We start from the raw sequence: 22,595 nt of genomic DNA on the forward strand, positions 1-22,595 counted from the left end.
GGGCGGATTCCAAACCGAGAGCAACAGAATGAATAATTAACAGTTTTTGTGGTCATCTCTAAATTAACCAGACAGCGCCACCTTGTGGCAGACTGTCACAAGCGGTGGTGTTGACAATTAAGTGCCAGTGCCAAGCACCAGACACCATCGGTTCAAATTAAGCACTGAAGGTGAAGTATTTACAGGGAATATTCTTCTGCTTTTCATGCAGAAGTCAAGAGGTGCAAACACAAGTCTTCTCTGCGTTTTAACAAGAAATGCAGAACCAATAATTTAGAGAAATGAAAACCTCATACCCCAGACAGCCGAGACCGTTAGGAAAGGATAAACTTGACGGTCACAGGCGCATATTCAAAGGACAGAGGGCAGGTGCAGCCCAGTATTGTGGGAAGAAACGAGTCAGGCCGAGCACTGTTGCTGCTCAGACAGGGAGTAAAAGGAATGCACTTGCTTACACAAACATGATATGTGGCATGCAGCAGTGCTCTGTGTGCTCTGTTCTGCCTGGCTGCAGGTGTGAAGTGATGGTGAGTGGTGATGCTGAGGCATTTAGCAAACAACAGTGTTTGGTGCACCTGGTCTGCCTGGCTGCAGGTGTGATGTGAAGGCGAGTTGTGATGGTGTGGCAGGTGTTGGGCTGTAGTTGCTGTGAGGCCCGCAAGGCTAAGTGACAAGTGAGGCAGGTTTGTGACGTTGTGAGGCCTGACCTGGAATAAAGGATTCTCTTATCTTTTTAGGTCGAGCCTAGGCAGCACTTGCGCTGTCTCTTCGAGACATGTTGTATATACTTTGTGGACTTACAACCCGGCCATTGCCTTTCTATTTGTTTCTTTGATTAACCTTTAAATACACTTGATTTCTAGAGATTAATCTTTCCTCTTTGTTGTCATTTGTTTCCTCAGTCGCAGCAGTGCTGGTATCTTTCCTGCTTATGTGTTATTCCTGGTGGACTCTTTTTTTCTTTGTTTTCTGCTCGTGGCAGCATAAAGGCGTGATTCTGATGTGAGGATGTGTTTGTGAGCCCTTTTTAAAATTCCTTTTTTAATAAAGAGTAGGCAGCATGTGTATGCGTGTTTGAAAAGCACAAACTTTGTTATATGATTTTGGAGGCAACACAGCTTTTAATTTATCAGCACGTGCCCGCGTGACGGACGCCGCACTTCATGTTTCAGCATGGCAGCCACGCGCCTAACTTTTATCTACACAGTGCACACTTTTATTTCTGTCTGGACATTAAAACACAGAAGGAGGAATCTCCATAGACCCTCCTTTTAAAACAGCCCAAGGATCGTCTCATCAGCGCAGTTTTCCGCAAACAGCATGGTGTACTGCCGTCATTTCTGCGACCACCGAATATGCGTTGTGTTTGAAACACATTGCATTTCACTAACGGGACCATGTTTCGAGTTGTGGCTCAGCTGCAGTTTTACCAGTGACTTGTAGTGGAGGTGCTGTGTAAGATTAGGTATCCTGTCAGGTTCATGAAAGCTACTTTTTGGCCTCCTTCCTCCCTATCAGTGGCGCCAACCTCAGCACTACTATATGCACAAATCTCTTTCCAAGCCCGCCCCTCACTGATAGGAGTGCCTTAATCTTCCAGTTTACTGTTTCATTAACAGACCAGGGCAGCGGGACACTGACCTAAGCTGGCTTAAAAAGAAAACGGCGATGTTTCTGTGCGTTTTAAACCGCATTTGTTTTAATAGCAACTATATGCCAAGATTGCTACTAGGCGCTTGTTCGAAGGATCGTCTTTTCCGAAGAGGCGTGTTTTTGTCTGGAGGTCAGTTTGTGCCGATTTACTTTTCCACTAAGTAAACAGAAGCCATTCTATGAGTAGCCGCCATATGATGTGGATGACAGTGCTGAGTTTGTTCTCTTTCTACATTTGCAGCTTATCAGCACAATGCGTTGATTCTATCGGACTGGAAATGAACTGTGTTTTGCAAAGTAAAAAAATCATCATTTATGAAACATCCCGCGAGCAGAAGCATTGCTTTGTCATGACTCTGGACTGCTTTGTGTTGTTTCACTTTTATTGAATATCAAGGTTTGAGTCCCCTCTCTGATAGAGTGCCTCTTCCCATACTTCCGATGTTTCGAAGCACTATAAGCACGTTTTTTTAGCTCAATTTAACAGCTCTCATTTGAGCAAATTCAAAATGAGGAAGTCAGAACTGATTCGAATGGGTGATCTGTGGGTGACCGCTGATGCCAGTGGCGAGCGTTTAAATCAGCCACTTTGTCAGCGTATCAGGATTGAACTCTTCACTAGAATACAAATGTGGTTGGCCTCCTCACTACAGTGGTCTTTGTTTCCCCCACCTGCTGACATACAACTGCAGCACCAGGACTGCGGCCCTCCTCTGACCAAGAAGTGTTTATATGGCTGGAACAAACACACGTGTGCGCCTCAACACCCCCACTTAGACTGCTGAGCGCTTCATGCAATGCGGCCCCCACACTCGGCCCTGACACCCACCAGCTGGCTTCCAATACTGCCGGTAGTACAAGGAAATGTTCCACCGCCCTCAGCCTGTGCTTCTTGCAGGATTCTTTCATTCTATTCTACCTGCCCATATGCACTATTCATTACTTGTTTCCATTTATGGACACACTGATGTGACTGTGTCTCTTTAGCAGAGGCCAGTTAACAGGGCAGATTGTACTCGCCGGTCCTTCCACCTGGCCCGTGACATCAAGAACAGTCATTATTGAAAGCAGGCGACCCTTCATAGGTAAGTTCCAATGCCTTTAGTGTCTTTTGACATTGAGTCTGTATGTTGCCTCTGTCATCCAGCGGGAGTTAGTTGAGGGAAGCAAGAGACCCAGGATAATATGCTGCATGCCTAAACACGTATAAGGTCCAAAAGACGAGGCCTATTGGCTGTGCCAATGCTTGTTATAGTAAGAGTTTATCAGTGCTTTACACTGTATCCAGTCTTAGTGACAGTTGGGTCATTTTAATCGAGGAAGCCTACCTGTGCATTTCTTTGCTGCTAATCCCGCCGCGACCAGGACTTCAAGCCCCAGCACGACCGACGCCAGGCGAAGCCCGGGCCACGGCGGGCCCGTTAGGGGCCGGAGGAGGCCGGGCCGGGCCGGTCTCAACCTCTTTCTTGTGCTCTCTTGAGGTACTGTACAATCACTTGTAGGAATTTAAAAGCGTCCTGTAAATTGCCTCTTTTATTTTTCTTTCTTTTTCCTTTGGCATTGCCGCCCATCATGTGTGCCATGGTGATTAAACCGCGTGGGGTACAGGGGACCTTGGATGCCTTCATAAACAGGGCGGAATTGATCATATGTCACAAGATTGAATTAACGGAGAGGAGACTCTCACTGGAGCCACTTACTGCGCAAAGCCGAGCCTCCTGGGCCTGCGGAGCTCCGACAGTATCCAGAAAGAGCCAACCTTATCTGTGTCACCATTAACTTTGAATGCCCTGATTGTAGCCCAACCCTATTAAAGAACGAGAAAAATAATGACTCAGTATCCACGCCTCATATGGAGAAAAATATTGCCGGCAGAACCAGGACATCGAGACTAACTTTAGGAGGAAAGCATAAGAAATGTGAGAGTCTGCCACCACGAAAGGGGAGGGCGACAATGGCGAAGACAGAGTCAAAACAAATAAAAGAGGCCAAGACTACATCAACATCGGTTCAAATTACTGTCGACCTTGGAGGATATAGATTGACTTCACGATGAAATCTGTCACACTCCGATGGCCAGTCAGGCAGGAAATATAACTATTAATTACCCTGCACCCAATTTACCTTTGCAGATTATGGATATGAAGTTGGTGGCATACCTCTAACAGTAGGCAATGCTAGGACAGAGGGGCTGCATCAATTGTTACCTATCACACAAGCTGTAACTCTTACTAATCCTCTCTTGCATAATTCCACCATTAATGAAATACAATCAGAAAATAGACCCAACATTATTAAAGTTTTATTCTGGAATGTGGCAGGGTTAAAAACTAAAATATCAAATCCTGCATGGGTAGAATTAATTGAGGCTTATGATGTGCTCTGTCTTCAGGAGACATGGAGTGATGAGGCCCTTCATATAAATGGATATAAAACGTTCTTTACACCGGCAATAAGAAGTAAGCACGGTAGAAGCAAGGGTGGCCTAAGCAGCTATGTTTCGCATAGAATAAATATACTCAAGGGGAATCATCTTACGAGGATTACATAGCTGCCTTCGGACTGTCAACGCTGGGAGTTTGATCTTCACCGGGACTTTCACCCACGTCTGGCAGGACCCGCTTCGTGGGTCCCGCTGCGTTAAGAGGAACTTTGGGGCTGTGCGGAAAGTAAGACCTATAGCAACTTTAGGCACCGGCAGGGCTGCGGGCAGTACGGCAGGGACTCTACTTCCCAGGAGTCCCTGCTCGCCACACCTGAGGCTGCTCTCCCTGCCGGTAACGCCCCACGTCTATATAAGTGATAGAGGTCGCCGCTGTGCGGAAGCGCGCGGGAGCGCCCGGGGCTAAGCCCGGGCAAAGGGCCGGCCCTCTGTGGCCCTTCGAGGCCTGTAGAGCCTGGCCTGGGCAGGTTTCTTTACCCTTTTACTTGTTATGGTCACCTCCTCTGGGTTGAATGATAAGTAATCACTCATTTTTCATTCTGATTATATATATATAGCTAGTCCTCCACGACATATATATTTTAACCAAATTGCTGTTTGAAATTTGTCTAGCATTGTTATTCCTCTTTCTACCCTGCCTCCTCCTCTAGTTTAGGAGCGATATTCGATTAATTATAATGTCTACCTGTAAAACACGAAGCCAGAGAGCGGGTAATGCTAAAACTAAAAAAGTTATTGGTACTCTAGATAACTTCATTTCCCGCACTAATTCTCTGATTGATCAGGGAATCTCACTTATGGAAAGGAGGGTCTCGATGGACCTTGTCCAAGCCAAAAGATCATCATTAGGCAATATTGCTTTAGCCCGCTCCCCGATCCAAGGATTAAATAATTCTGCTCCTCTCTCCAGCCAGTTTGCTGCCGGCCCACTTCCCGCTATTTGCCCACCATCATTACCCACTGATCCTCCCCCCTTGAGTATACCATCTATCGTTACCCCTATTGTTACCCCCATGTTGAATAATATAGTATCAACAGCAGTGGAAATCCATCGAGAGAATGAATCCCTACAAGAGGGTAGCTCGGAAACTACTCTGTCAGTTCTAAATACTCTGAACACTATAACTGACACCCACATTACTAATGCACAAGAGGCCATAGGTCCAATTGATGGGGAGGTTAACCCGGGTGTTCGGGTGGTAGAGGAAAGGATCCCCCTGGTTATAAATGACCATTTGGAGATTGATATGCTGGATTCCACCCCTCATTTACTATCATTGGGCGTCCCAGATGACACAACTCCTGATAGTAGTTTGGCCAGTATTCTGGACGCTAGCGGCAGCAATGATTCTTCAATTGACCCAGAGGGTGGGAATGATTCTTTAATTAATTCTATGTCCATCCTTATTAAATCACTACTTTTGCCCTTAGAGACTAGACTAGCGAACATCGAACATCAATTTGAGTCTATTCTCTCAATACAAGTTTCTAAGACGGACAATCCCATTCCTTCTACCTCTGTTGTAACATCATCTGTTCCTAATAAGGTGCCTAGTATCACAAACCCTCCTACAGGGGCCACCACTGTACTTACAACTTGTTTGCCTAATATTCCATTACTGGTGAACAATACTACTAGTACCATTAAACCCCCTACCTGGTAGTCCCCGTGTTGTGAAGGGTAAGGCTCCTAGTATCCCAGCTCCCATTATTCCACCACCACAGCCAAGAAATTCCAACATACGCCGAAGCATCAATTTACCATCTGATGCTTGTCCATTTGTGGTTGTTTTGACCGGCATTCCTGAACTGGCCCCTTCTGTTTCAGAGCCCTTTTGGGCAAATAAAAACAAAATCTGCCACTGGCTTGACAAAAATTATCCGCCTCCCCCTGGATTAAATAAGAACATTCTTATGGTAGAGAGGGCCCCCTGGGTAGGTGGGAATAAGAAAAGTATAAAGGGTGATTGCGTCGTTATCACGTTTGAGGACCCACGATTGGTAGAATTCATTTGCTCCTTTCCTCCTTGTGATAACAAGTCTGTGGTATCAGTCAAACCATTGTCATTTTTCTACACCCAAGAGGGCCATCAAGATACTAGGTGGAGCTGGCTGCGGCCGTCTAATAGAGGGTCAGGGAGAGGGAGTAATAGGAGGGAGAATCTTACCTACCAGATCCCCCAAAAGTGGGGGGGGGTTGAAGAGGAAGGCTGGAACCTAGTTCCCGGGAGGGCGGGGAGATATTGGATGGATGATCCCCAGCCGAATGGAGAAGGGTGGGGTCCGCAGCTTAACCACCCCCTATTCCCCTGCTATAATCGTTACAGTGGGCTAGAAGGGGTGGACTGACCATCATCTCAGCCCCCTGAACTCCCCAGTGAGAGAGGGGTACTTACTTCCCCAGGCACCGGACCTAATAATAACAGCAGGGAGGTACTACTCATCCAGGCCAGTACTAGTTCAGATATAATAGTAAGGGAATTTGATACTGTGACACTATCCAAAGATCTATCACCATCCCTTTCCCCAATTAAAATCCTGTCTTGGAACATAGCAGGTCTAAAAAAAAATCTTGTCAACCCTGCTTGGAATAATTTTTTTAATGACTACCATATTTGTATGTTCCAAGAAACCTGGTGTGTCCGGCCAGAATATAAAAATGGATATTCTACATTTTTTGTTCCTGCCGTCTCAATGGGGAAGGGACGTCCTTCGGGAGGTTTACTCATCTGGGTTAGGATAGATTTGAATTGTGTCACTATTGTTAATCATATCCCTTCAGAAGATATTCTGCACATTACTGTTAAAAGTCCGTCTGGCAATAATGTTTTAGAACTTTTTTGTGTTTATGCCAGAGGTTCACCGGGTGGTCAAACCTCACCCATACTGGAGTTGTTGGATAACAGGTTATCCTCCCTCCCCACTAAATCCAAAATATTGGTGGGGGGTGACTTTAACTGCACCTTTGAGCCCCTGGATGAGGAAGATCTTTTGGGTTTATATAATAAAGGTGGGAACCAGTTTATACCAACTTTAACTCTGGCTCCAATCAAGAAGTGGTCTGCACGAGCAATTCAGTTAAATGCCCTGGTTTTAGATCATGACCTACGGCCCTAAATGGTCGTACTTTATCAGATCGCGCGGGCGCAATGACTTTTAATCGATTAGGCAGCCCATCTCGGATTGACTACATCCTTTTGGATGTTCAATCATGGGCTAACCTAGTGGATATGAAGGTCAGTCAAAGGACAGATAGCGACCACAATCCCCTATGTATGGGAATATACTGGGGAGACAAGTTTAGCAATAGTGGTCCTAAAGAGATGATCACCAAAGAAGTAGTTCCCTCTAACTGCAATCGTAGGCTCAAATGGAATGCAGTCAGGTGTGATGAAGGGATATTAAATAACATCAAGGTTCTAGTCCTGGCCGCATTGAGTGACCTGTCACCAGTCACTCCAACAGTCCCCTATTCTCACGGGCCTAACACAGCAGCCAAGTATACGAATCTAATAGGTGAGATTGGTATGTTTTTCATTAAAAAATCTAAGGGGCAGAAACAGATCAAGCACACTCAAAGTAAGGGTAATCCCTGGTACACAGTTAATTGTAGAGAAAAGAGAAAGGCTATTTCCATGGCCATAAAAAGTAAGGATCCAACAGCTGCAAGAGTTGCAAGGCATGACTATCGCAAAAGTATTGCGACAGCTAAAAAGAAATGGGAAGAGGACCATTGGCAGGCGCTAAAGGATGCAGCATATGGAAAAACCCCCACTATGTTCTGGAAACTAATAAACACCCTCGACAGGCAAGGGGCTGAGCCTATTCCCAATCACATCACTGAGCACCAATGGCATTCTCACTTTTCTAAGTTATACGGTGAAGGCAGTATGGAAGATGTGCCAACATCTCCTGCTCTGGGCATTGGCCGTTTGGTTCAATCAAATTGTGACAGTGTAGATGAGTTGTTCACGCCCCGCGAAATCCAGGATGTAATCCACAAAATAATTCCGGGTAAGGCTCCTGGCCCTGATGGAATCCCGGGGGACTTATTGTCGTATGACCCCATAGTTTGGGCAGACTATATTGCTAAAATTATGAATCTCATCCAGCCCGGCCACCAAGTACCCGATTCCTGGAAGGGCGTTGAGGTCATCACTATTTTTAAAAAGGGTGAAAGAGAGGACCCTGCCAACTACAGACCAATTAGTTTAATTGATACTATTCAAAAAGTAGTTGGCAGGGTCATTATAAACCGAACTGAGTGTTGGCCAATGGAAAACAACATTTTGTCTCACTTCCAGGCAGGTTTTAGAAGCAACGTAGGTGCTATGGACCAGGTTTTTAGATTTTGTGCGGCCTTTTGGAAATCGGTGCCAATAGCCAGAGGGAGTCTTTACCTGGCCTTTATAGATTTAAAAACTGCGTTTGATGTAATTCCCCGCGCTAAACTCTGGGAGGTTTTAATGGATATGGGATTCCCGTCTTATTTGTTGCAATTCATAATCAAACTACGTGAGGGCAATTTTGCTAGGTTTTCTCTGTTCATAAATGGAGTGGTGGACCATCTGAGAGAAATACAAGCAGACGCTCCTATTATTGCCGGGGAGAAAACACCATCACTCCTCTTTGCCGACGACACCCTTCTGTTATCTAAAACCCCTAAAGGTCTGCAAATCCTCCTTGATCGTTTTAGTGTTTTTTGTCAAGTTCGGGGACTAACGATAAATACCACAAAAACGAAATTAATGGTTATGACTGTTAAAAGAAATCATAGGAAGATTTATCTTTCCTTGAATGGGTCGCCTCTAGAGGTTGTGGAAGAGTTCGACTACCTTGGGGTTAGAATCAGTAATAAAATGTATTGGGAATCCCATTTGAGCAAAAGGACATTAAATCTTAAAAGAGTATCCGGCGCTATCCTAAAGAACCAGCGCCTTTCAGTGAGTAGACCAATAGCTCCTGCCCTGTCGGTCTACGAGGGAAAGGCGTTAGCATCAGCAGTCTACGGTTCAGAAATATGGGGTACTGAGAATACTAAAGCTCTTGTGTTAGCTGAGAATAAGTTTATGAGAGACTTGGTTTCGCTTCCAGTCTCAACTCCATTAAAAGCATTATTTGCCGATCTGGGTAGGAGGTCCATTTGTGACATTGTTCAGCTACGTCCTCTACTATTTTGGGTGCGCCTCAGGAGGACCCCGGAATTAGCTAATTATGCTTTAGTGTTTGACGAATTATTAAAACTAAACATCTCGGGCAAGATCAAGTGGCTAAATGATTTAAAGAAGCTCAAAGCTTGCGTGGGTTTAAGCGACGCTTGGGCTTCCCAATCTCCCCCACCGAAAGGTATACAACCTTTACAACGCAACTTTTACCACGACCTACCATTACCACGCATTTTTTACAACGCATGGATCCATGACAACGCATACCATTACCACGCATGTATTTACAACGCAGGTACTTTTACAACGCATACCATTACTACGTAAGTATTGGTAAGTATATTATTTTATTAAAAATGTTATTTGGTTTTTTTTGTAAAGGGGTATTTTTTGGGTTCAGGGTCAGTTTTGGGTTTTTGGGTAAAGGTATTTTTAGGGTTCAGGGTCAGTTTTCAGTTTTTGGGTAAAGGGGTATTTTTAGGGTTTAGGGTCATTTTTCAGTTTTTGGGTAAAGGGGTATTTTTAGGGTTCAGGGTCAGTTTTCAGTTTTTGGGTAAAGGGGTATTTTTAGGGTTTAGGGTCAGTTTTCAGTTTTTGGGTAAAGGGGTATTTTTAGGGTTCAGGGTCAGTTTTCAGTTTTTGGGTAAAGGGGTATTTTTAGGGTTCAGGGTCAGTTTTCAGTTTTTGGGTAAAGGGGTATTTTTAGGGTTTAGGGTCAGTTTTCAGTTTTTGGGTAAAGGGGTATTTTTAGGGTTCAGGGTCAGTTTTCAGTTTTTGGGTAAAGGGGTATTTTTATGGTTCAGAGTCAGTTTTCAGTTTTTGGGTAAAGGGATATTTTTAGGGTTCAGGGTCAGTTTTTAGTTTTTGGGTAAAGGGGTATTTTTAGGGTTCAGGGTCAGTTTTGGGTTTTTGGGTAAAGGGGTATTTTTAGGGTTCAGGGTCAGTTTTGGGTTTTTGGGTAAAGGGGTATTTTTAGGGTTCAGGGTCAGTTTTGGGTTTTTGGGTGAAGGGGTATTTTTAGGGTTCAGGGTCAGTTTTGGGTTTTTGGGTAAAAGGGTATTTTTAGGGTTCAGGGTCAGTTTTGGGTTTTTGGGTAAAAGGGTACAGTGTAAAAATTAAATATAATTAAATTTAAATTACATTAAATTAAATTGATTAAATTAAATTAAATTAATTAAATTAAATTACATTAAATTAAATTAAATTACATTACATTAAATTAAATTAATTAAATTAAATTAAATTAAATAAAATTACATTATATTAATTTTAATTAAATTAAATATTAAAAAATATTATATACTTACCAATACTTACGTTGTAATTGTATGCGTTGTAAAGGTATATGCGTTGTAAATACATGCGTGGTAATGGTATGCGTTGTCATGGATCCTGCGTTGTAAAAAATGCGTGGTAATGGTAGGCGTGGTAAAAGTATGCGTTGTAACGTCATACATCCCCACCGAAACAAACGGTAAAAAAACTCTATTGGGTCTGGATAGAGGCTAAGGCTTTGCACAACCCAAACTGGGGCCAATTAACTGAGAACTTTTTATCCCACAAGCCTACCACAAAGTTAGAACCACTTTTGGATTTTATCCAGATCCCCTGGGATAGGACTCTCTATCTGAAATTCAGATATGGCACTCTCCCTCTTAAAAATGTTATGTCTGGGTGGGGTAGGAGGAGGGAAGAGGACAGGAAGTGTCCGGGTTGTTCCTGCCCAGAAGAATCTTTAGGTCACTTTCTTTTCGCCTGTAAAACTTATACTCAGGTTAGGAACAAATGGTTAAAGCCAGTTTTTAAGAATCTTGGAGTAAGGGATTATAAAACAGCCCTACGAATTATTGTCTCCAATACCACATGTATGGTTACTGTTTGTGGGGTTGCAAAGTTTTTAGCATGTGCGTGGATTATTAGGTTAAGGTTGTTGCAACACACGTCTACAGTCAATATCCCCATTTGACTCTTATATGCATATTCCTACTCTGTTTTAATAATTTTTCCTGTAATGATGAAGTGGTTCTTCTTTTTAAAAAAAAGTGTAATCTTTGTAATATGTATGTATGTATTTTATGTTTGTACTTTTTATGATACATGTATCGAATAAAAGTATAATGAATGAATATAAATATACTCAAGATTGAAATGATAGTGTCTACCACGTTTTACCAGATGGTGTCAATAGTCACTGATAACTCACATGGTATAATCTTTTTTAATTTTTATAATAATATACCAATAGGCGACGTTGGGTCAGTGTTAAAGGATCTCTTGCAAGAATTACATTTGATTAGTGATAAAACAAAGAGGGAATTATGCCTAATCTGGGGCGGCGATTTTAATTTGGGCCCCTGCTCCGGAAATTACAGAGCAAATTGTGGCATAACAAGTGAGGATGACACTGACGCTAGTCATTTTCCCCATACTATTCTGGGATCACATCTAAATTGTATAAAATTTTCTTTGGACATGGGCTTCGCTAATGACCTCTGTGAGCCTCAAATTGAATTTGGTGGTACTTTTAATGGACGAGGCGTCTCCACTTGTATCGACCACATCCTGATCTCTAACCGATATGCAGATAAAATACTGCTTTTTAAGATCCTCCCAGTCGTTTATAGCAACCATTTTCCAATCACAGTTAGTATAGACTTACCTGTAAAAGTGATGAAATCAACAAGTAGGGAGGGTGCCCCTTTGGACAACATTACTCTAAATAGATTAAATGGTTTTACTGTTAGATGGGCAGGCGTGGATCCTCTAGAATTAAATAAGGAATTGATAATTGAATGCAAGAAAGAATTGAATGCATGTCTGGATACTGCTGCCAAAGAGATAGATATACTAAAAGGATTTACATCCATAGCGACCTTTATTAAAAATAGACTATCATCAAAGAATAAGAAGGCATTAAATTCACCTGGCTGGTTTGATTCAATCTGCTCAAAATCACACGCCGCACTGGTAAAAGCTTTACATACACCCAAGCGAAACCCTGTTATAGTAAAATAGGCCAGACTGGCCTATAGGACAGCCCTCAAGCAGCGTAATAAGTCTATCAAAGTGGAATCATGGCAAAATTTGAAAGTAGCAGCCAGGGAGAATGACATGAGAGACTTCTGGAAGGCAGTAAATGCCCCCTTCCTTGCATCTAAAACTGCACCTAGTATTGTAATTACTATAAGGGGGGATTTGTAGGTCTCGCATTTCAGTAAACTTTACTCTAACCTCGCAGTGGCCCAAAATGCTGATGAGGAAGATAATAAAATCCACAGCTACTTCCCAATAGATTTAGATATCAACATAGATGAGGTTATACTTGCCATCAATGCCAGCGCAGGAGAAAAGGCACCTGGCCCAGACTGTATCCCCATTGACTTGTACAAGTCGTGCCCAGAACTTTGGGGTGCGGTGATAGCAATGGTCTTAAGGGCCTGCTGCCACTTAGGTTTTACTCCCACCTGGACAGTATCAACCGTAGTGCCCATCTTTAAAAAAGGAGACCGAAATGACCCTGCCTGCTATAGGCCTATTTCTATTATGGACTCAATAACTAAGATAGCAGGGCGAGTTGTATTAGAGAGGATTCAACTCTGGGTCGAAGAATAGGACATCATCTCCGAATGCCAGTACGGTTTTCGCAAAGGGCTGGGCACTGTAGAACAGAGCCTAAATTTAAGTCTCTTGGTGGGGAAATACCTACAGGCCAAACGTGGGAATTTATTCCTATGTTTTGTAGACCTAAGTTCGGCGTTTGACTGCGTTGATCATGACAAATTATGGGGGATATTAGAATGCCTGGGAATAGAACCTACAATACTTGCCTTCCCGAAAGAATCTTATAGGGGAGCGCAGGCACAAGTGCGATGTGGGATAAACGGCGAGCTGAGCACGGCATTCCCGGTTAGGAAGGGGGTGCGCCAGGGGTGCGTGCTAGCCCCCCTTCTATTTACATTGTATATTAATAGTCTCGGGGAAACCTTAGTTAAGGAATATGTGGATTTGCCACGTGTTGGGACTAGGTTCATTGGGGCTTTATTGTATGCCAACGATGCAGTGCTTTACTCCCGCACCCCCCTTTGCCTGCAAAAACTCGTAACGAGCTTTGTCTCCTATATGACGAATTTCAATCTCTCTGTTAATTTAAAAAAATATATACCATGCGATGTTGTAAACCTAGTGTTAAGAGCAGAGATGTGTTTATTGACAAGTGTAAACTTGATTGTACGGACTATTTTTCCTATTTAGGGATCGTTTTTGAGCGTAGGGCTCATTGGTCTAAAGCTATTGATACTAGACGGCTCCTATTTTGTAAAGCCATAGGTGCCTTATTAAACTTTGCTAAAAAATTGGGAGGTCGCCCGGTCCAAGAATTGATTGCAATTTATAAAACAAAATGTATACCTATTGCTCTCTATGGGGCTGGTCTCTGGGCTTATGAAAGTATTGTGCCACTACAATTGGAGGTAAACAGGTTCTTGAGATATCTGCTAGCAGCACCGAAAGGTACAGCTACGTATATTTGTCATAGTGAGCTTGGCTTGCCTTATTTGACCGATCTTGTGAAAACTGAACCCATTTTGCTATGGCACAAAGTCTGGACCTGCACCTCCTCAAGACTAAATAGGAATGTGATAAATGACTGTTGTTCTCTCCATGGCGCTGCCCGTATTCCATGGATTACATATGTAAAAGTGTTTTTAACAAATATTGGGCACCCTGAGTTTTTTAATAAGCCTGAAACCCTGTCAACAGTTTCTAGGAAAGAGTTGAGATCTACCTGCATGGAATATATGGCAGATAGTAGGTTTACAGGTAACATCGATAAAGCTACAGTAAGATCCCACCAGTTACTGCTGAGCATGCCTGGGCTACAAGCTTATCTGAAAGATATAGATGGATCTTATGATAGGACGCTGCTTTTATACTTACGCCTTGTGCACATATGGGTTACCTTTCCTAATACAAATGATTGGTCACGTCACCTTTGTGTATGCCCCTGTGACCATATTTCTGCCCAGTGGACTATTCATGTTGTACTATTTTGCAAGTATTATAGCATAATTAGGAAAAAGTGGATCCTTCCAATTTTAAGACAGTTTGACCTTAGACAATGTCGCCCTGCTTTTATCAAACTACAACTGTTGGCAGATAGATCACAGACTGTGCAAATTGCGAAATTTCTGAAATTGATGGTCAAAACTAGGAAAACAATGGATGGTTTTTAAATATCCTGTAATTATTAAAATGTTTATACTGCTAAATTTTATGCTGTCACTTATGTGCTTTTATGATTAATGGATTTTTTACCGAATAAAGCGTATTCTGATTCTGATTCTGATTCTGACAGAGGGTGTGGTGAGGTATGATGCTGTGGCATGTAGTGCGCAATAGGTCTTTGTGTGAACACGCCTGTGTAAGTGAGGGTGTGGTGACTTTTGTTGCCTTGACGTGGTGTTTAGTCGGAGTTTGTGTTTCAAAATGTGCTTATCAATGTGGGTGACCACTGATGCTGTGGCTTGCGCTGTTCAGTAGGCGTCTGAGTGGCCAAGTCTGTGGGAATGATTGTGTGGTGAGCTGTGAAGTTGTGGCTTGTGCTGTGCAGGAAGGTTTGTGTGCCCAGGTCTGTGTGTCCAGGTCTGTGTGACCAGGTCTGTGTGACCAGGTCACACAGACAGTCCTGCACAGCTCACCGCATGCAGGGGCACCAGAGAACAATCTCACCGCCACTCGCACAGACAGGCAGACCTGCGCACACAGACCTAGACACACAGACCTGGACATACAGACCTGGACACACAGACCTAGACACACAGACCTAGACACACAGACCTGGACACACATACCTAGACACACAGACCTGGACACTCAGACCTAGACACACAGACCTGGACACACAGACCTGGACACACAGACCTAGACACACAGACCGGGACACACAGACCTGGACACAATGACCTGGATACACAGACCTGGACACACAGACCTAGACACACAGACCTGGACACACAGACCTGGACACACAGACCTGGACATACAGACCTAGACATACAGACCTAGACATACAGACCTAGACACACAGACCGGGACACACAGACCTGGACACACAGACCTGGACATACAGACCTAGACACACAGACCGGGACACACAGACCGGGACACACAGACCTGGACACACAGACCTAGACACACAGACCTAGACACACAGACCTAGACACACAGACCTGGACACACAGACCTGGACATACAGACCTAGACACACAGACCGGGACATACAGACCTAGACACACAGACCGGGACACACAGACCTGGACACACAGACCTGGACATACAGACCTAGACACACAGACCTGGACACACAGACCTAGACACACAGACCTAGACACACAGACCTGGACACACAGACCTGGACACACAGACCTAGACACACAGACCGGGACACACAGACCTGGACACACAGACCTGGACATACAGACCTAGACACACAGACCGGGACACACAGACCTGGACACACAGACCTGGACACACAGACCTGGACACACAGACCTAGACACACAGACCTAGACACACAGACCTGGACACACAGACCTGGACACACAGACCGGGACACACAGACCTGGACACACAGACCTGGACACACAGACCTAGACACACAGACCTAGACACACAGACCTGGACACACAGACCTGGACACACAGACCTAGACACACAGACCGGGACACACAGACCTGGACATACAGACCGGGACACACAGACCTGGACACACAGACCTGGACATACAGACCTAGACACACAGACCGGGACACACAGACCTGGACACACAGACCTGGACACACAGACCTGGACATACAGACCTAGACACACAGACCTAGACACACAGACCTAGACACACAGACCTGGACACACAGACCTAGACACACAGACCTAGACATACAGACCTAGACACACAGACCGGGACACACAGACCTGGACACACAGACCTGGACACACAGACCTGGACACACAGACCTGGACACACAGACCTAGACACACAGACCTAGACACACAGACCTGGACACACAGACCTGGACATACAGACCTAGACACACAGACCGGGACACACAGACCTGGACACACAGACCTGGACATACAGACCGGGACACACAGACCTGGACACACAGACCTGGACATACAGACCTGGACACACAGACCTAGACACACAGACCTAGACACACAGACCTGGACACACATACCTAGACACACAGACCTGGACACTCAGACCTAGACACACAGACCTGGACACACAGACCTGGACACACAGACTGTCCTGCACAGCTCACCACACGCAGGGGCACCAGAGAACAATCTCACCGTCACTCGCACAGACAGGCAGACCTGGACACACAGACCTAGACACACAGACCTAGACACACAGACCTAGACACACAGACCTGGACACACAGACCTGGACATACAGACCTAGACACACAGACCGGGACACACAGACCTGGACACACAGACCTGGACATACAGACCTGGACATACAGACCTAGACACACAGACCGGGACACACAGACCTGGACACACAGACCTGGACACACAGACCTAGACACACAGACCTAGACACACAGACCTGGACACACAGACCTGGACATACAGACCTAGACACACAGACCGGGACACACAGACCTGGACACACAGACCTGGACACACAGACCTAGACACACAGACCTAGACACACAGACCTGGACACACAGACCTGGACATACAGACCTAGACACACAGACCGGGACACACAGACCGGGACACACAGACCTGGACATACAGACCTAGACACACAGACCTGGACACACAGACCTAGACACACAGACCTAGACACACAGACCGGGACACACAGACCTGGACACACAGACCTGGACACACAGACCTGGACATACAGACCTAGACACACAGACCTAGACACACAGACCTAGACACACAGACCTGGACATACAGGCCTGGACATACAGACCTAGACACACAGACCTAGACACACAGACCTGGACATACAGGCCTGGACACACATACCTAGGTGTTTGTGCGAGGGTGAGGTGGGCAGATCGGAGGTTTCTGGTTTGGTTGGTGGAAGTTTGGGTGGTGGTTCATGTATGCTGCTCCTTGGTCGTGGAAGGTTTTGTAGGCGTGGGTTAGTAGTTTGAATTGCCATCTTTCCAGGATGGGGAGCCAGTGGAGGTCTCTCAGGTGCTGGGAGATGTGGATTCTTTTAGGCAGGTTGAGGATCAGTCTGGCGGCTGCGTTCTGGATCGTCTGTAGTCTTCTAATGAGTTTGGTGCTGGTGCTAACCTACAGGGTGTTGCCGTAGTCCAGACAGCTGGTGATGAGGCCTGCATCACTGTTTTCCTGATACTGATTGGGAGCCATTTGTAGATTCTGCAGCGCATGCGGAGAGTGTAGAAGCAGGTCAAGGAGACGGCGTTCACCTGATGTTTCATGGAGGGTTACTGACTAGGATGATGCAGAGGTTGCGGGCGTGGTCTTTCGGAGTGGGGGTAGGTCCAAGTTCCGATGGCCACCAGGATTCGTTCCAGAGGGAGGTGTGGTGCACACTGATGTATCCCCCTCTCTGAGGACTTTAGTGAGTGCATAGTGATGTATCCCTCTCTCTGATGTCTCTGGTGAGTGCAGAGTGGGTTCAGAATTTATAATTCACATCTTTTCCCTTTCCATCACAGGTCCTGTGATTGCCTCATCTATCTTTGCTTTAAGACCGAAAGAGAAGCCAGACCTCTTCTGTGCGGAGCGCCAGGACTCGGAGTCGCAAAGCAGCGGTGCTCCTTCTCCAGGTGAGTGAGAGGTGCTCAGGTGGATATGTGAGTAGTGGTTATGTCTGACTCCCACACAGCACCCACACTGTTTCAAACAGGATCAGAAGCATGAATGTCTTGCGTGCCCCATCGGCTTGAGTGTCTGCACCCCAACTCCTGCGCCATGTTGTAGGCTGCAGTATAAATACCCATGGCCCGGTGAGTCCACAAATGAACTCTCGCATAGATTAAATGAAATGAAATGAAAAGGCGATTTATAGAGCACGATACAATCACCCGAGGGTGTCAAGGCGCTTGCTCATTGAGACCATAGATGGCTAAGGGTTCACAGGCACTTTAGTGAGTGAATAACCACGTTTTTAACGCTTTTCTGTAAGCTGACAGATGTGTCTCCTGTTTCAATTTTACAGGTGGAGAGTTCCACAATTTAGCTGCGCCCAATACAAAGCTTCTACCCGCCAGACGCATCTTTGCACCCTGGGAACAATAAGATCATGTGCAGAGGATGAGCGAAGATTGCGTACTGGGGTGTAGGGAGTCAAATTCCGTTTTAAAAATCCTGGCCCTATGTCCTGTGTGGTCTTAAAGAAAATACATAGAGCCTTAAACTCAATACGTTTGTTTATTGGCAGCCAATGTAAACCTTCGAGAGTCTTTGACACTGATTTGTGTCTTGGGATATTCAGCAGGAGCCCGGCCGCTGCATTCTGCACAACCTGCACTTTCGTTCGGCACTTTTTCTGGAGTTGATAAAGAGCCCGTTACAGTAATCGGTCCTGGAGAGGACAAGCACTGTGAGCACTAATTTACGAAGCTCAACCGGGATGAAAGGGAGGGTTTTTCATAGGAGTTTTAACGTATAGAAGGAGAGGGAGGTGACCGGGTTGACATGGTTTTCAAATGAGAGTTTGGAGTAAAAAGTGACTACCACGTTCTTAACCTTGGTCACTGGTGTCAGTAAAGGTCCAAATTCCAGGGGCCAGAGGTCAGGTGACCAAAAAATAGTGTGCGCACCAAAGGGTTAAACCTCCGTCTTGCTGGAGTTAAGTTTTAAAAAGTTAGCAGTCATCCATTCCCCGACCTGACGGAGGCAGGTATGGAACTGTAACATGGTGACAGAGGGGGATCCTGATACAGAGACGATAATTTGCGTATCATCTGCATAGGAAACACCCGAAAAGCAAAAGATTTGGGATTCAGTCTGTGGATGAAACATACAACAATCGCAGACTGTGGGTCACGCATAAAACAATCAGCTGATCTAGAATGTTACATCCCAGCGCAGTCCAGAGGAGGGCCGCCCCGGCTCTCCAGATCAGATGATTTAGGACGTCGCATCCCTGTGCAGTCCAGAGTAAGTAAGTAAATTCTTTATTGCATGATTAATAAAAATCATTGCAATCAAAACGTCTTCACAATCCTATGATATATAAAAACTGCAAATATTATCAGCATTTGTTCCAATCCATTCATAAATATTTCATCAAATCAAACATGGATCCGAATCATGCAATAAATAGTAATTCCATCGAAGAAACATAGTTTTTACTTTTAAAAACCTCAATAATTACTGTAACAAGATCTTGCACATATTGCATGTTAAAGTGCCATCGTGCCATAATTATGAATTCCACAGCTCAAGGACAATAATAACGTGCATCACTTAAGCCTGACCCAGGTTCGTCTCAGTGAGTTCATTACTTAATTATTACCCTAATACCATATACACTTTGTTCTATGAGGTATCAAACTGTTCAAAGGATCTCTTAAGATCAAGTGATACAAATTTAATACATCTCCGGCTGACGATACCAAACACTTTTCAGCTGCATGTAAAATGTTATCAGCTTGCATAGCAGCGGAATCGACTCACCAGATAAGGACTTAATAAGTGCCTGGCGTGCGGATCTAACCCCAATCTGCAAAAATAGGGGGTTAAAAAACATACGCCAAATAGTAATGAAATTAGGACGCGCAAATGCTATATGTACTAATGATTCTTGTGGCCATCCGCAGAGTCTGCAATTGGTATCCACTCACTGCTCAATCCAGGGCAGTCCAGAGGAGGGCCGCCCGGCTCTCCAGATCAGCACGACAACGATCCTAGGTCTGGCTTTTCTCTCACTCGTCATTCTCATGTTACTCCAGTTGGTTTAACTGGAGCAGATCAAGACACTGTCACCTCCATCATCCTTCTGTTGTCACAAACTAAAACCCACACCAGAAACATGAAGTCCCCTAGATGGGTCTGGGATCAGGGCGGATCCTCGAGACCTGGGAACAGGAGGGTGTGTGGGAGGGTATTGCAAGCGATGGGCTCCGCGAACCATGTTGGATCACCTTTGGTATCAACCAACAATGCAAGCGCAAAGAAACACCATCACAGCAGCAAAACCACGGAGAGCGACAAAGAAGTGATGTGTAGAATGTTTGATTTTGTGTCTGCCACGGGTGCTCATTCTTGCTTTGTGTGCCACCAAAGACAGGAACCAACTGAACAGGAAGATAAGCAGCCGCAGACCAGTTTCAGCCTCGCTGGGACTTATCAACGACCTGCAGCCTCAGTCCTGCTGCACAGAGAGGTTAGGAAACATGTCTGGGCATACCCAATACATTTAATGCATCTCCCAGAGGAGTAAACAAGGGTTGGAATGTTTGCGTAATGGGATCCATTGGTCATTACTCTTGGCTGATCTGCATATGGTTGGTCCCTGTTTGCGGTGGTGCAGGGAGGAAGAAAATGGTGGACTAGAATGTGACAGACTGCTAAGCACTCGCAGAGGCCAATGAAAGCCGTACAGTATATTGTGCATTTTGGAGCATGTGGTCTATGGTGTAAGATCCTTACATCTTTAACCTACAGTGAAGAAAGAGGACCTTCTGCGATGGTGTGAGCCGGGAGAAAGAGGACCTTCTGCGATAGTGTGAGCCGGGAGAAAGAGGACCTTTAGCAAAGATGGGAGCCGGGAGAAAGGGGACATTCTACACTGGCATGAGCTGGGAGAAAGAGGACATTCTACAATCGTGTGAGCCTTGAGAAAGCGCACGTCCTGCAATACTGTGAGCCGGGAGAAAGAGAACCTTCTGCAATGATGTGAGCCGGGAGAAAGAGAACCTTCTGCAATGATGTGAGCTGGGAGAAAGAGAACCTTCTGCAAGGATGTGAGCTGGGAGAAAGAGAACCTTCTGCAATGATCTGAGCTGGGAGAAAGAGAACATTCTGCAATGATGTGAGCTGGGAAAAAGAGAACCTTCTGCAATGATGTGAGCCGGGAGAAAGAGGACCTTCTGCAATAATGTGAGCCGGGAGAAAGAGGACCTTCTGCAATAATGTGAGCCGGGAGAAAGAGGACCACTGAAGGACTGGACTATTTAATGCCCAGCGGTGCCAGGGAACAACACCTAAAACCTTCGTGGGATACCTGTTCTGGCGCACTAAAGACAGAGACACGGGAGACTTCCTTCGGCGTCAAAGATCAGCGTTTATTACTGCAGGGATGCAAAAGTCATGAGAAGTACAACAGAGTGTAGGTTCCAAGAGTCTGCTTCAAATTGCATTTGTGTGTCGCTCTCTTTTATACAAGATCTTGTCATTGCACAATATGTAAGCAAAAGGTTACAGCTCAGTTCCCACAGTAAAATTCAAAAGGATCGCTTTCATGTATTCAGAACCCCGGAACATAATTACATTAACATCACCAGTTCCAACTGTAAAAGCACATCTTCCCACCATTAGGTACATTCCACTTAAGTTGTAAATAAGCAAGAGAAAGAGACAAGAACAGCTGCAGGGAAGTCCGACAACAGGGAGGAGAGAGTGTGAGGATAATATTGGATGCGTAATCGTAGCTTAAAAGGGCTTGATCTCAGCACGTGCGAGGCTGAAACAATAGACCGGCACGGCAGAATCACCTTCGAGCGGAGGCAACTGCTTTAGCAGTTTCCTCCCCCTACTCATAAAAGACGCATGAAAAAGGCATATGCTTCTTCCGTGAAGCTTGGGAACAAAAGGTCACGATGCGGACAGTTGCCTGTTCGCTGACTACGTGAGGGCAAGAAACAAAATGGATGCCGTATCTACAATGGAACCCGAGGGTTCATTGGAAAAAACCTGTAAATGAGACGAACTCTTCTGGGTAGCATGGCGATACCGTGTACACTTACTAAACTCGTCATTTACGGTTCATAGATACCACACTCGTCCATATTCGGCGATGCCCAAAACGTCGTATCGATTTTCACGGAACCTCAGACGCTCCTTTTGCCCTCATGTAGGCAAGAACTAGTCGAAGTCGGAGTCAATCTCGATTCTCATCAGATCATTTAGATGTTGTTGGAACATAATTCTATCCATCAATGCCTCTTTGGTAACAGATGGCCTTCTTATACACGTTGTAGCACAAAGGCCACATAAGGCAGGACCACACTGTACACAAAGGCAACACGTGAACAGAAACGTCACAACAACCCCTATAACCATGAGAATCTTCCAACCCCAAGTCGACATTAGATTCCAAAACCATCCTA

At 45.1% G+C, this 22,595-nt stretch overlaps 1 protein-coding gene across 1 annotated transcript in view; it reads left to right on the plus strand.

Moving 5' to 3' along the window:
• LOC144826180 (uncharacterized) overlaps nucleotides 1–22,595 on the plus strand; it is a 215,762-nt gene that overhangs the window by 32,882 nt on the left and 160,285 nt on the right. The window contains exon 3 of the mRNA XM_078684574.1: nucleotides 17,976–18,086. Within this exon, the coding sequence (XP_078540700.1) occupies nucleotides 17,976–18,086 (111 nt within the window). The remainder of the gene's footprint in view (nucleotides 1–17,975; nucleotides 18,087–22,595) is intronic.

The sequence above is a fragment of the Lissotriton helveticus genome, chromosome 3_2, assembly GCF_964261635.1.
Source record: "Lissotriton helveticus chromosome 3_2, aLisHel1.1, whole genome shotgun sequence".
In the NCBI taxonomy this organism is placed as follows: Eukaryota; Metazoa; Chordata; class Amphibia; order Caudata; family Salamandridae; genus Lissotriton; species Lissotriton helveticus.